Here is a 16,168-nt window from a genome sequence, read left to right as displayed (position 1 = left end):
GCCCATTTGGTTGACTTATTAAGATGTGGTCTTTTACAAGCTAGATAACACCCGCTTCTCTGGGGTTTACTTGCCTTTTAGACAATGATTAAAAATTACTACGTTAGGGTGTTTTACCGCACTCCTTCTGAGCTGTGTTGCGGTGCGAACTGATCACCAGGGACTGTTCTCCTCCTCTGCCTCTCTGGCTTCCTGACATCAAACACGTGATGGTTAGTGAGTACAACCTGGTTGATACTTGTGACAGGACGCTAGGAAGGCAGAGATTCTGGCAGAGTCATTTCCTCCAACATGTTCCCCACAGTACACCTGTGCGTCTTGTACACCGGGACTCGCCTTAGTCCGTACGTAGTCGATACTCACCACTTCAGGATCTACTAAGTTTGCCCAGGTTTTGCACATAGACAGCACGAGTTGCATATACGGCGGGTTGTGACCTTACCTTATGCGAAGTTCTAATGTTGTTTTAGATACCTTAAAACGAATTTATGATCGACCTAAACTTAAATATCTAGAGACTTAACGTTGCATTATTGCAAAACGAGACCATAACAGACAAATATTTATTGCTGGTTTTTTAATAGGGTATTATTGAATCAGGGTATTACTAGTCTTGGATTGGCTCTTCTAGTATGGTTAGGTATGGTATGATTTACATTTACAGACCAACAGTCTTTTGCTACATGTCTATGGATAACCCATTCGTATATACTTTATTGGTTTTATGATCACAGCTGCTGTACAGCTTGGCTTGTATGGGATGCTAATTTTCAACAGAAAATACTCCCAGTTCGACCAAAAGTTCAAATTCTGAGAACAGTGCGTGCTGAAAAGGAAAAGGATATCCCTGTCCAACATGATGAGGAGGTCCTTATGTAAGTATAAAAACAGCATGCTGCATACCGTAATAATCACTATATTTTTTCTCAAATCTCAATTGAATCTCAAATTAGATTGTCTTTTAAATGACCTTTTCTTATTCGATGGAAGGTCCGAAGAAAAAGGTCGGACAAATCTACTCATATTTACCTTCACCAAGAAGGGTATGTTTTCAGTAGCGTTTGTCCGTCTGTTTGTCTGTGAACAGCATAACTCAAGAATATTAAAATATGCATTGTCAAGAAACTTGGTAGGTGGGAAGGTCTTTATGAGAGTTAAAAAAAATTATATTTTGGGCCCCCTGGCGGCTTTCCATGGTACTGCGGCAGCATTTCCGGTCTTGATATGTCGTAATCTGAACATGCTAGGGTTACGAATTTTGGATGACAGATAGTTCTTGGGCTAGGAAAGAAGTGACATAAGTTTGAGTTCCCTAGCGGCTTGTTCTGGAACTGCAGTAGCATTTGTTGAAAAATTTTCGAAGGAGGATAACTCAAGAACCGGTTGACAGATCGTCGTTATTTTTAGTATGTAGGTAGCTGAAGTGATGCTTGACATAACAAAATGACAATTATGAAAATCAGGAGGTTATTTGCAAAATTAATGAGGGAATTCTATAAACCTGCTTTGTTCGATGAAAGGACTATGAAACACTTGTGACATGTAATTAAGAACGAGAAAAAAAGATCTAAGGATATATATTATCCATATTCAGACCTAATTTGCATAATTAATGGGAAATTATTATAATTTCATAGTTGTAACTGCTGGGAATTCCATACTTGCCACATTTGGAAATTAATTGAAATTGAACATCAATCAACATGACTTATGTAATTTATCACCTCATTAGCATGATTTTTTAGTTATCCGAACCATTAAAACAGACGCTGAGCTTTTGTTTTTAATAATAGGCAGTTAAAAGGGCAATTTTTTTTCGCAATCTGCATTTGTTTGGATTAGTTTTGATTTTTCTAAATAAAGGGATATCTATTCATTGAGAAACGATTGTCGTTTATATTCACAATATATACTGCTAAAGGAGGTATATTCCCTTCACGGAGTCACAAAGCAGAAAGACTTGATTAGGGTACCTCGAATAGACGTAAACGGGGATGTTAACGATAACGTGTTACGTTTCCATGCAAAATGACATAATTCTAATAACACACTGATACTAGCTTTTAGATCATTTGGGCGTAATACCAGGTCTTCTGGATCCCAAAAGCAATTAATGTCGAAAAAGGCCAAGAAAACAAACAAAAAATGGAAAAAAAAGTATAAAAGATGAAAATAACGGTATTGGTTCACTAGCTCTAACTCCACACCAACTTTCAGGTCATTTGGTCTACAAATAAAGAAATTCAATACAAAATTACAAGGGATGTTGAAGAACATGAGTAAAAAAAATACTCAATGACACACACGGAATGAAATAACAATGACTTAGCATACAACTGACCACACTGTACCAGAGACGCTTCATCTATGTGTAAAGTTTTCATCATCTGTATAAAAATAATCCATTTACATTAGTTTACTGTCTCCTGAATGTGAGGATATAACTGGTGACGCGATAAGGTCGAAATACTCTTGGTTTATAGGAACACCACGATGCCGTTTCTTGTCAAGTTAGCAAAGGGCTAATCTCTGCTCGTCAAAAAAGAAATGCTATATCTTATAACATGTGCTTTAAGGATGTAGACAACAAACCCTATAATTATTAATCACGCTACGATTAATCGACGTTGTTGCTGTAATGGCATATCACCTACCATGTGATTTTATTATTCAAATTAACCATTAGTTAATTTTTATAACAACAATTAATTAGTCAAAATGTATTCACCTTTTTAGGACTATCGGAGAAAGAACATGCGCGTGTAACGGAAGGGAAATCAAAAACAAATATACCAATGAAGAATGGGATTCTAGAGAAGAGGAGAGAAGACACAGTTTGGCACGGTATGAAAGAAGGTAAACTGTTTTTGAGTATATATATTATATTGGGTTTCTAATGTCAGTAAACGATTTTAATTGGTAGTTGTTTTGAACTAGATTTCGTCTAAAACATGAAAGGCGTAGATATTTTGGTACATTCGCATAGAAGGTCAAGGTTTCAGAGGCATTCGTGCTTTTGTGTCTGTCCGTCTGTCTTAAACGCACGTAGGTACATTGCCATGGCATGTTTGATCGGTATTTGCTACATTAAAACGTTTTAGAAAGCATTCATAAGCCATGCTATCACGATGATGCCAGACCATGTCCCCTGTTACTCAGCCGGGTGTGTGTGTATGTCTGGCGGCCTGTCTTGCTCCGTACATCGTGGTATCGAATCCCGGCGTCGGAATTTTGTTTTTAATTTTCTTTCAGCCGTTCATTTCTAAAAAAACTAAAAAACTTAACATTTTAGCACTAATTGTTCTTACTCAGGGATGTCTATAAGTTTAAAAACGTTTCCTCATCTTTAGCACTTCTACGCTTCGTCTTGTATTGACAAGCTAAGTTCGAATCTTGACAACAGATTCACACTTGCGAAGATTGAACTGCGGCTATATTGCCCCAGCTTGTTTTCCCTATTCTTTGTGGGGGAGTGGGATGGAAATGACTTAACGGAGTGTTTTTTTAATTTAAATCTGTCAGTAAATGGCCCATTGGCCTGCTTCCTTGTCAAGACTAGTATTTTGCGCACAAAGTTGTCCCTAAATACAGTGCAGAAAACTCCGTTTCTACCATTTATAAAAAAAAATTATATCTGATTTTCTTTTGTGGTCCGCGCGGACCCCATCCGGCTTTCGATCATAATGGATACACTGGCGTTCGTATACATTACCTTATTTCCGTTTTTATATGTTTTTATGCACTCATCGTATGTCTACCAAGTTTTCAGAGAATGGTGTAGTAATAGAATTAGATTTTAATAACTTTGGTGTAATTATGACGTCATATGACGTCAGAGCTAATAACATAGTCCGCCATATTGGATTTTGACCAATGACGTCATCAAATTCGCATATTCTATGCATATTGAATGATTTAACTTATATTTATTATGTAAGATGTTATTAATGTTGGAAAAGAAGTGTAATTTAATATAAAACTTTACTTCTATTACTTCTATACCAAAATTACTTCTATTTTGAAAAAAACTGCCTGCTAGAAACCCGTTGCCATGGCAACACAAAAAAAAACTATGTTGATAATTTCTAAAAATTAGCAAAAAACTGTTCTGGGGTCCGCGCGGACCCCAGGTGTACAGATTAATCAGTCCGGGAAGGTGTTCTGTTGAGGGTTAAAACATGTTTGAGGTAAATTGGATTTATTTTTATTGCGATTTAAATACCATATTTTCAAGCATGTCACGCCGCGTGAGTAAGTGGATAGGATTATTTATATGCGCGTGAACAAGAATTACGATATTCAAGGTCATCCATATTGACGGCAGTGACATCGTTACATGATACACATCTGCTACAAAATGTCGGCATAGGTGTGCTGTCCAGAAATCGGATTGTATTTGTGAAAAAAGTGGATTTTTTAATGTTAGGCGGAGCCCATGTAAAAGGATGCATGAAGTAGCGGGTTGTAGAGAGTTTACTGTAAATGGCCGCGGGTGACTCTATATCGAACGAACGTTCGGTTCGAATGGCGTCATATCGAACACGATTGTATTCGGAAAAAGGTTGGAATATTTGGGCCTAAATTTGACAATCGTGATGTAATAGTATACAACAATGGTTTACAATTTACAAAAAATGATAGAACTTAGGTCTACTAAAGCATATATTGCCCATATCAACACCAAAAATGTCATAAAAGGCGTCTTGCATATTTAAACCATCTGTCATATTTGATTGTCAACATTACATTTTCGGGAATCCTTTTTTTTCAATATAAATCCTAAAAGAATACAATAAAAATTTGATATAAAGGTTTTCAGAGAATGGTGTAGTAAAAGAATTAAATTTTAATAACTTTGGTGTAATTATGACGCCATATGACGTCAGAGCTACTAATATAGTCCGCCATATTGGATTTTGACCAATGACGTCATCAAATTAGCATATTCTACGCATATTAAATGATTTAACTTATATTTAATTATGTAAGATGTTATAAATGTTTGAAAAGAAGTATTAACCTTTTTAAGTAACAAAAATCAACTAGTAGTGATGCCATTTTTAGGAAAATAGCAGCAAAGTACCTGATCTAATGATATGGTCAATGAAGTCATCAAATTCGACGCTATCAGACATCACATTTGGCGCGGGCACTTGTACCCCCCGTCTAGATAGGGTTAAATAGGGATTATTGTACACAGCATAATATTCTTGCTTACAAAATTTATCATTGCGGGGAAATAAAAAAAATGCATTCTAATAGTGGAGTATGGCATCATCTGACAATGAACAATCTACTCTAATCACACAGACAAATCTGCATCAAAGACCTGTACAACTATGTGGACGGAAACTCGCCTATCAGTTATCCTGCCTCTGGTCTTTACGTAAGACCTCTTCGGGCAATTGTAATCAAAGGTATGTTCTTTTATTGTTCATGAATTAAATTTTACAATAGTGCAGTAGTCATTCCAGCCTATCAACATTGGGATTTTGTTGCCATTGTAGAAAAGATGGGCTCTTGATTCCCATATCGTGCACATGTGAGAACAGTTACATACAAGTATTTACCTCCAAATGTTACCATAATAAGTAATATCATCTTTCTCTCTTTCTCTATCTCCCTCTTTTCCCTCTGAGAGAGAGAAAGAGAGATAGAGTATTCGAACACTGCCTCCCTCATCAATCTCCAGGATTACGAATTGAATGGTACTATTTTCAAGAGGATTATACTGATGTTGAGCAAAAGGTAAATGCCTATATGTTATATTTCTCTTGATAAGTAGTATTGATAGTATTTTGGTATGATGATGATGATTAAAGTATTTATCGTTAACAATTAAACAGTCTTGAAGTCATTTTTTGGTAAATCATGACAGTAGAGTTGCATATTAAACATATAAACACCATATTACGTACATTTAACCCTCAACAGTACACCTTCCCGGACTGATTAATCTGTAGACCTGGGGTCCGCGCGGACCCCAGAACAGTTTTTTGCTAATTTTTAGAAATGATCAACATGCTACCAGCTCAATTGTTTTGCAAACTGATGTGGGAACCTCTGTGTCCACATTACATAGAAAAATCATACATTTTGAACTTTTTCTATTTTTTGGTGAAGAAAAGAAGACAAGAAGAAATACCCGATTTTTAAATCCATTTCAGACTGAAGGGGCCTTTGAGGCCCAACTTTGATCTCAGATAGCGGCTAAACGGCTTGAAGTATCAAATTTGGAGACCTTTCCTAAAATGTCTCTGGAAAAAAGTTCATATTAGTTTAATACTAGTAAGTTGATATTTTTTGTGTTGCCATGGCAACGGGTTTCAAGCAGGCAGTTTTTTTAAAAATAGAAGTAATTTTGGTTTAAACATAAAAATTTTCTGAGTTTTATTTTAAATTACACTTCTTTTCAAACATTTATAACATCTTACATAATTAAATATAAGTTAAATCATTTAATATGCATAGAATATGCTAATTTTATGTTAAATCATTTAATATGCATAGAATATGCTAATTTGATGACGTCATTGGTCAAAATCCAATATGGCGGACTATATTAGTAGCTCTGACGTCATATGGCGTCTGTTTCGTGGCGACACAGAAATGATCAAATCAGCTTACTGATATAAAATTGTGGCCGGGTATATTTTAGGAAAAGTCACCACCTTTGTTGCTTTTGGTAGAAGCCGTTTAGAGGTTATTAGGCATCAAAATTGGAGTAAAACAATATCTTACTCCATAATATTATATAGTGAAGTAATAAATAAGCCCCAAAGCCGTGTCGCCAACAGGGGATAGATCGACCCTAAGGCTCCCCCGTCTTTCGTAAATGACTTCTTTAATTAACTAAACTCTTGAACTAAGTTGTATTATGCTCCAATATGTCTGTAGAATCGAGATTTAAAAAAAAATGTTTATTGTTCTCCTTTACACAAAGCTAATATGCAGATCAAAACCGGAAAGGCTCGTTCTGAAGTGTTGCATGTAGCGTTATCTAAATATAGAGATTTAACAATTTAATCCAGAGTTAGTCATAAAAGGAATGAATCCCAAGTTGTTAAAACATATAAGTCGAACAGATTTTATAGACAAAAATCGCCGTCATTGTGTCAGACAAACATAGAAATTGATAGATTCCGACATGTATTTCGCTTTCCCCACACATGTACCGCATGTGTTTAATACATCAAAATAAAATCCATTCAATAATGTTTTTAATCTTATCCAAACGTACCTAACGTTGTTAGGTATTTTAACAACGTTAATCTATGCTTTTTAAAGGTGCAGTTTTCAGCGGAAAAAGGGATTTTTACCTTACTCGCCACGTACAACCATGTACATGTTAATGGGAAAGGAACCAAGCACATGACTATCAAGGCGGCAACTATTCCTCTTCTTAATCTTCAACTCCGGCAAATAGTATATCACAATACTGAGTTTGATACCAACGTGTTTGACAAAGGTACGTATATACATTCCAAAAAAGATCGCTTAGCAAAGAATCGCTTAAAGATTACTAAAGTCTTTTTAAAAGAAAATCAAGGGTTGCATAGGAACACACACAGGTTATACCTACGTGCCTAAGTGCCTACATCGTCTCTTGACCTTCCTTTTTCTGGTCGTTTGAGGGACAAAGTAGAAGTAGGATGGGATTTATAATTGATATGTTATTGTTTACTTTTTATTGCACTGAACTCCCCCCTTAGATATAATAGGTACATTTAATTTACAGGCTGCTGTTTCGACATGATTCCATGCAATCTTTGTTTTAGGTATTGTAATATTTCATAAAATGCAGCCACACCTTATAGAATAGATCATTTGTCTTGTCCGCTTTTTTTTTCATCTGTGGATTTGAACTAGATATTAAATATGCTGGGTATTAAAATGTTCGAAAGGCTTTTTGTCTTTCAGTAACATTGTCAGAATAGGCAGCAGGATGAACATCAGTAGTAGACAGGACTACATGTATAACAAGAAAGCCGTAGACATCATTACTCCATGAAATCGTTTGTAGTTTTGTTATCTTCTGGTGTATTTCTTGTCACTTACGTTGACAGGGATATTTTGAGTTAGTTTTTACCATAATGATACAATGTAGATGCCTATCTTGAAGGATTTTGATTGGGAAGGGATCCGAGGATGAACCATCGTACTGGACCGTGCTGCACATGCCTCTATGGCTTTGGGGGACATCCAATCCTCTTTAGCAGGGTGAAGGGGCCTTGTCTGCTGACCAAGTCGAACGCCTTCGTCAAATCTATAAAGGCGACGTACAGCGGACGCCACCGTTCTCGGTACTTCTCCTGCAGCTGCCTTAATGAGAAGACCATGTCAACGGCTGATCATTCTGCTTTAAAGCAGCATTGTGCCTCGGGGTAGACTCGCTCTACGAGTTTCTGCAGTCGGTTGAGTACTGATCGAGCAAAGGCTATTCCAACAGTACTGAGAAGGCATATTCCTCGATAGTTATTGCAGTCGCTGCGATCTCCCTTGTTCTTATAGAGCGTAATGATGCTAGCGTTGCACATATCTTGTGGGACCGTTTCCTCCTTCCAGCACGGGAGTAGGAGCTCGTGCAGGCAGTGATGTAGGGCGGTGCTCTTGCCTGTTTTGACGACCTCGGGAGGAAAGTCATCACTACCAGGAGCTTTCCAGCTGGCCAGGGGGTTGATGACCTTTCTGATTTCGTCGATGGTGGGTGGAGAATATAGTTCCTCCATAGGTGGTAGGGTGTTTGTGTTCTCAACTGCTGCTGCACTGACGACGTTCTCTTGAGTAGAGCTCTTGATATTGTTTGGCCCATCTCTCCATCAGCTTTCGTCTGTCTGTCATAGTGACACAAGAGGCTGTTTTCAGAGTTGCAGTCTTAGTGATGCTGGGACGCTTTCTTCATGCTGTCGTACATTGTAGGAATGATGCCATAGTCAGCGGAGAGCTGGATGCCTCGGCAGAGGTTCAGCCAGTAGTCGCTGGTGCTGCGCCGAGCTCCGTTGAGCGTTATTCGTAGCCTTTCTGAGGGCAGCAAGAGTCTTCTCTGAAGGCTAAATCGTGTAGTTAAGCAGTGCTTTTTTTCTGTAATTGCCGGTTTGAGTTTTTCGATTCAAAGAATGACATTTGCAGCTTTGGCATACATCACTTGAAAATGGTGTGAAGCAGGTCCTTTCTGCTATTTTCAGACAAAAATGTACATTTTTGGCTTCTGTGACCTAATATTACCTCCAAATGACCTACAATTTGGTATAGGAGTGCCTTAGACGTATGCCCAAAGAACTATACTCACATTTTTTGTAAGCACTAATTGGAATTTGTGTAAAATAAGTTTTTCTGCTCTTTCCAGACAAAATGCTTTTATGCCCTTGTATTAAAACCAAAGCACCTGAAATTTGTTATAGATGTGTCTTACGCAAGTGCGAAATGAACTTGAGACATAGTTTGGCATATACCACTATAAAATTGTGTAAAATGGGTCTTTTTTGCTATGCCCAAAGAACAGAGCTAGCAATACTGTAAGGGGAGGGACCAGCAAATCGTCATGCGCAGAACTAGCACAGTGTACAACGATTTATTTTGGTACTTATTTTTACCTCCGGGGGAGGATATACTAGTATCCTTCCGCGGAAGCTGGGTTTTGTGGGAGATGTAGATTTTCACGTTCGCAGCTGTTTCTCGCGCTTGGGTGGACGGATATTTCTGGGACTTATTTCTGGAGCGAGAAAATTATGCGCTTTGACAGCGTATGGACACCCCTTTGAGTGTGAAAGTGGTTTCGTGTTTTAAACTTTGGCGTGTATTAAGTATTGTGGGTGTCGTCCACGTCTCGTTGGGTTTGCAAAGAGGGGTTTTAGGTATAGAGAAAAGAAAAATCATCGCAGTTGTATCTCGCGTTGGGGTGGACGGATGTAATTGGGACTCGGTATACGTTCTGCTATTGGGCTGTAGATGGTGCACGTTCTTTTGTTCTTATTGTATATGTGTTTTCGGGCGTGAAAATGAATTTTATTGGCGGCCTCCGGACACCCCTTTGAGTCTGAAAATGGTAGCGCGGGTTGACCATTTGTGTGTTTGTGGTATTATGAGATTGGTCCACTTTTTTGCCACAGAGGGGTGTTCCACAGAGGGTGTGTTCGGTGTCGATGAAAGATTTGTTTTCAACAAGACGCTGGTAACATTTGTATTTATCAAATGCCCCTCTTTTAATAAACTAGAGCCACTCGAAGAAGCGAAAGAACCCTACTCACACTATATATTTATGGGGTAACCCCCTCCCCCCGCCGGTACCTGGTCTTCCAGGCTGGCTCGTCCGTTAACTTTAGTGTCCGGTAGTGCCCGCACATTGTTATCCTCATCCTGAAGAACTCGGCCTCTCTAGCCTTATCCAACTTTACAAAACCTGAAATTACTTAGGGTTTTCGGGCATTGTGAAGACTCGTCTACGCACTTATCTAAATAGCTAAACCTTTTAGGCTAGACCTCGGTAGCACAGCACCACAAGCCAGCCAATGCTACTTTTATGTTCAAGGCAATTAATGGAATGTCACCGGAACACATCTCTCAACTATTCACAACATCTGCCGGTAACCACACACACAACACCCGACTAAGCACACAGGGGGGGGGGGGATTCAGCTACCAAAAGCTCGCTTGCAGTACAATATTTCTTTCTTTATTTCTTTATTTCTTTATTTGAATTTACCACATGCAAAAACAAGTGGAAGGGAGGACAAAACAGGTGTATCAACGCCTTTACAAGTTGTCCTCCCAAACCTGAAATGATAATACAAAACAATACGGAACCAAGTCAAACAATAAACATTAGACATAAGACATCAAAAATCAGTAGACATGAAATATAGAATTCGGTAAAAGTTATACACAGAATTGATTATGTACAAAAATTATCAAATGTCATTATGTACAGGTTAAAAAGCTAAGTATGATACTAATGCGGCCTTAAAGCAGTGCATGAGGCACATCCACAAGATGTGGACCAGGAGCAGGGAACGTCGATATTGAACTGGGTGTCAAATCTCATAAACGTGGCTCTCACAAGCGATCGCTTGAATGTCAAGATGTTGGACATTTCAGAGGCTTGAACCCCAATATTACGGAGGACAGGACTCAGCTGATTCCAGATGGTGACCAGCCTTGGTATGTAAGAAGAGCTGAAGGCTGATGTCCTTACTCTAATGGGGGTAAGCATGTGCGATCGGAGGTATCTAGAGGGTCTGGAAGGGAAGGATACATACTTGTGAACAATTGGTTTAGACTTAATAAACACCATGACGTCGCAAACTTCACGCCTGTGCGCAAGAGGCAACAGACCAAGGGTGGAGAGACGTTCCTTGTAGGTCAGGGTGTTCGAGTGGGCTCCTAGAATGAATTTAGTCGCCCGCCGTTGCACCCCTTCTACAAGGGACATGAGTTTGCGGGACTGAGGAGACCACAAAGGTGAGCAGTATTCTAAGATGCTTCTCACCAATGTGGTGTACAGTGCCTTGCGTACATCAGTGCTAGAGTTTAACCCGACTGTTCTTTTGATGAAACCAGTCATAGAATTGGCCCTGGCTACCATCTTTAAGATATGACTGTTCCACTGAAGGTCCGACTGGACAATGACCCCAAGGTCAGGCATACTGTCTACAGATGTAATTGTAGTATCAGACATGTGATAAGAGTACACAATAGGACTCTTAGAGCGAGTTAAACGGATAAGTTTACACTTGGAAGGATGAAAAGACATCTTCCAAGTAAGACTCCAATTGTACATAGCAGTGATGTCATTTTGCAGCTTAACACAGTCATTTAGCCTGCTGACTTCCCTAAAACACTTAGAGTCATCAGCGAAGAGTGCTACAGTGGATTGAGTTGCTGCACAAGGTAAGTCATTGATAAACAGAAGGAAGAGAAAGGGCCCAAGAATGGAGCCCTGTGGAACACCTGATGTCACCGGGAGCCATTTGGACTGGCAGCCTTCCACTACCACACGCTGACGACGATCTGTTAGGTAGGAGGTAAACCACGCCAGGAGGTTACCACCGAAACCAAACATCTGAAGTTTGTTGGAGTAACAAAGTGTGGGAAACGGAGTCAAACGCTTTCGCGAAGTCCAAGAATAACATGTCTACCTGCCCCGCCTTGTCGAGTATGGATCCTACTTGATGGTAGGTTTCTACAAGTTGAGTGGTGGTAGAACGGCCGGCAATAAACCCGTGTTGGAATTCGTGAAGCGACCCTCTCAACATTGGAATCGACTGATTGTACATACAGCGTTCCATCACCTTGCTAACCAGGGATAACAAGGATACTGGCCTATAATTGGCCACATTCTCTTTGTCACCCTTCTTATGCACTGGTAGTACGTTTGCATCCTTCCATCTACTAGGTACACAACCAGCGGATAGTGATCTATTGAACAGCAAGGTCAAGGAAGGAGCAAGAGTCTTGGCACAACCCTTAAGAACATGTGCAGAGATGTTATCCGGACCCACAGCCTTACTAGTGTTGAGATTAACTAACACATTTTCCACGGATTCTACAGCAAGTAGCAAATTACACAATCTTTCATCAACTATCACGTCGATGTCGGGCTTGATAACATTAGGGTCAGGTGCAGAGAAGGTGGAGAAAAAGTAGTCATTAAACATATTGGCTTTGTCAGGTGCAGACTGAACGACCGTGCCATTGAGATGGACGTCAGTCGGAAGAGACCTGGATTTTGACTTTGCTCGTACAAAAGCCCAGAATCTCTTCGGCGACTCCTGTAAAGTGGAAGAGAGGCTAACAAGATATTTGTTATACTTAGCTGATAACAAGTTCTTCAGTTTGTTTCTTAGTTTACGGAACTTCTCCCAGTGAGAGGGGGAGTCTGACCTCTTCGCCCTTTTCCACGCTGTCCGCTTCTTGTTCTGCAAGTTGCGTACTTCGCCGTCGATCCAAGGAGGTGATGTTGATACCTTGAGCTTCCGACTGGGCACGAACATGTCAACAGCCGACTGAACGACTGAAGACCATGCTTCCCAGGCAGAGTCGATGTCATGGTGGTGAATAACTGACTCTGATAGCCTCAGTGACTCTAGGTGAGCACTGAGACCGTTTAAAGTTGTACACTTTACGAGGAAGCTCCTGCCTAGTTTGGATACGACAGCGGAGAGAGAACTCGAGAACAGTGTGGTCAGTATCAAAGTCAGCGGGAAGTTCCCTGATCGTAGAGAACCTCTCTGGGAAGTCCGTAAACACAAGATCTAACAGGTTGCGAGTGGGGTTTGAAGGAACATGATTGATTTGTTTTAAAAAGTAGTTATTAATCATATTGCAAAAGTCGGCTTCCCTGCCCTCGTTTAACACTACACAACTAGCCCAGTCGACTCGAGGCAGATTGAAGTCCCCGAGGACACAACACATGTTATACTCTTTGTTCACGAACTCTAAAGTCGAGCCCAGGTTGTGCGTAAAAGCTGTCAAGTTACCAGAGGGAGGTCTATAGCAAAGAATAACAGCAATTTTGCCCATAGCTGGAGGACGGATTTCACAAACAAGAATCTCATCCTGAGGCTCCAGGTCAAGTCTACGACTACTACATATTGAAGATTTAACAGCGAGTAGAATCCCCCCACCAGACTTATTAATGTGAGTAACATGACGATCCTTGCGATAGGTAACAAATTCAGGGGGAATAACCTCTAAATCATGCACATCAGAAGTCAACCAAGTCTCAGTAATTGCGAGAAGATCCGGAGCATTAAGGTGTATCAGGTTGGTGAGCTGTACCAACTTGTTCCTACTCTGGTTAACAGATTTCACACTCCTAGCATTGAGGTATATGGCATTAAGAAAATTCGATGACATCATTAAAATGAAGAACGACAGGAGGCACACATGTGCTAACATACTTCTAAGGCCTCAGAAATATCATTTGACTAAAAATATCTTATAAGAGATCGCTTTCTTGTTCCGGTGCAGTACTTTGGGACTCGCTTCCTCCTCACGTCAGAAATGCAAAAAAACCCTGCAAAATCCATAAGACCACATTTTCTTCACTCAGTAGTTAATATTATTTCTTTGTTTATTTTGTATTTTGAACATAAACATTGATTTGCAAATTTAGTTCTATTATCAATATCATGTACATCATTTGTCATATTTATTTAGTTTGTTTTCTGTACGTTATTAATTTGTCCTGTTTCTCTAACCACGATGATTATAATTGTACCTAAGTTAGTTCTTTAACTTTTTCTGTTATTATAGTATGTATTGTTCTGTGCAGGTAGCGTTGAAAACAACCGCTGGTGATATGCTACCCCTGCATGAATAAATAAAATGAAACGGGTCGCTGGGGCCGCACGCTTAAAAGAAGACAGTTGCTTTTTACACCTTAATTTGCTTTCAAATCGCTTATGACTTTCCTACTCATTTAGTCACACTTGAAGACCAAAATCTGTGACTTATTTCTCACCGGTTAGATGTTCAGGTCCGATGACCTGTTTTCACGTGGCGATTTTAGGTATAACTACAAACCTGCGTGGATATAGTGAACAAATAATAATAGTACACACTTTAAAGTATGTAATCGGGTTAATACACGTCTGGGATGCCAAAAGTTTTCCAACATGAGTGTGTGAATATACAGTCTAAACATTGCATGCCATTGGAAACATTGTAAACTTGAAAAGTGTTTCATGGGGATTGACGCAGTTTTCTGATAAAAATTATTTGGTTATAAAGGTGCAAATATACCTACACTTTATACGGTGCAAACTTGAAAGTGTGTCATGGTACGGAAAAAAACATGAAAAAAAGGCATGAAGTACGTTACTGTTCAATCAAAACTGTGTCATTTTCTTATGTGCGTCATAGGATTGAAATAGTTTAAACCTATCACGGTGGTGACATTTGGGCCCAAATATTCCAACCTTTTTTTGAACCAAATCTTGTTTGATATGACGTCATTTTAACCGAACGTCCGTTCCATCTGGGGTCACCCGCTATCGTTTACAGTAAACTCACAACAACCCGCTACTTCAAGCCCATTTTAACGTGGGTTTAGCCTAATAGTAAAAAAAAGACTTTTTTTCAAAAATATAAACCAATTTCTTCGTGGGTGGCCTTGAAGATCGTAGTTCGTTTTTACGCGGATTTAAATAACCAAATCCACATACTCACGCGGCCTGACATGCTTGCAAACATGGTATTTCAATTGTAGTAAAAACAAATTCAATTTACCTGAAAAAAACATATTAGATTGTAGACAAGACAAAAATCTCGATCTTTGACGTTTTTTTTAAAGATGGCGGCATTCTGGAATTTTTGGCCTTGGAAGTTGGCCTTGGAAGTTGAAAAATTTGCTTTGAAATTAAAAATCTGTCAGACTCAAGTCTCTATTTTGTTATAATGGGGGATCTAGGGCCGGTTTAAATTAGTTGCTTGGATAATATGAATATGTTCTAGAATTAGTATTTATGCCCGTAAGGCTTATTGTACACACATTTTAGCCCTGTAAACAGAACAACAACAACACTTGGCGTTTATGCAGTGCGGATTTTATCACATTCGGACAAGAGTCCCAGTGAAACTGTTTCTTATTTTAAGAAAACATTTACCGTTGAGACTGGCTCTGTGGAACCCGCGCGTGAAACCCCTGCCATGAGAAATTGCCATGAGAAAGGTGATAGACTGTTACTGAACCGTCGGCTGAATAAAAGACTTGGTTGTGTAAAAAGAGTCCCTTTACTCAATGAGCAACCTGAGCTTAGCAACCTAAAGAAACTATTCACGGATGTAAGTCTTAGGGTCAAACTCTTGGGGGTAAACTGACTTGGAGCTAACATAATTGTCACAGACTTTGCTACGTTTGTACCAGATATATAAGGCAATTAGTTAAACTTATATCTCCGCTTAATAAACATTTTTTTTTAGTTTGCCTACGTTACCTGGAATTTCACGCAACTATCCCAATACACATTCAGCATCGACAGGTACCATGGCTATACAGAAAAGGTAAAATGATTTTCTTTTAATTAAAATTAAGCATCCTCCCATGGCAGGGGCAGCGGCTCCGAATTCCTTCTCCACCCCTTACCCCTGTCGAATAAGCCCGCCTTTTCTACTCTGCGACCCGATTCCAGGGACACGCTCTCAGCCAATCACGTATCACAGAGAAAAT

The 16,168-nt window shown here is 39.4% G+C and overlaps 1 protein-coding gene across 1 annotated transcript in view; it reads left to right on the top strand.

Annotated features, from left to right (window-relative positions):
- Positions 1-754: 754 nt before the first annotated feature.
- LOC109474375 (beta-1,4 N-acetylgalactosaminyltransferase 2-like) overlaps positions 755-16,168 on the top strand; it is a 35,170-nt gene continuing 19,756 nt past the window's right edge. Inside the window, exons 1-6 of the mRNA XM_019774667.1 lie at positions 755-875; positions 2,737-2,856; positions 5,311-5,417; positions 5,693-5,748; positions 7,288-7,468; positions 15,922-16,006. Of these exons, the coding sequence (XP_019630226.1) occupies positions 874-875; positions 2,737-2,856; positions 5,311-5,417; positions 5,693-5,748; positions 7,288-7,468; positions 15,922-16,006 (551 nt within the window). The 5' untranslated portion in view covers positions 755-873. The remainder of the gene's footprint in view (positions 876-2,736; positions 2,857-5,310; positions 5,418-5,692; positions 5,749-7,287; positions 7,469-15,921; positions 16,007-16,168) is intronic.

The sequence above is a fragment of the Branchiostoma belcheri genome, unplaced genomic scaffold (assembly GCF_001625305.1).
Source record: "Branchiostoma belcheri isolate BF01 breed outbred unplaced genomic scaffold, Haploidv18h27 scaffold305, whole genome shotgun sequence".
NCBI classification, from domain to species: Eukaryota; Metazoa; Chordata; class Leptocardii; order Amphioxiformes; family Branchiostomatidae; genus Branchiostoma; species Branchiostoma belcheri.
The sequence above is the reverse complement of the archived record's forward strand: the minus strand, read 5'-3'. Positions and strand labels throughout refer to the sequence as shown.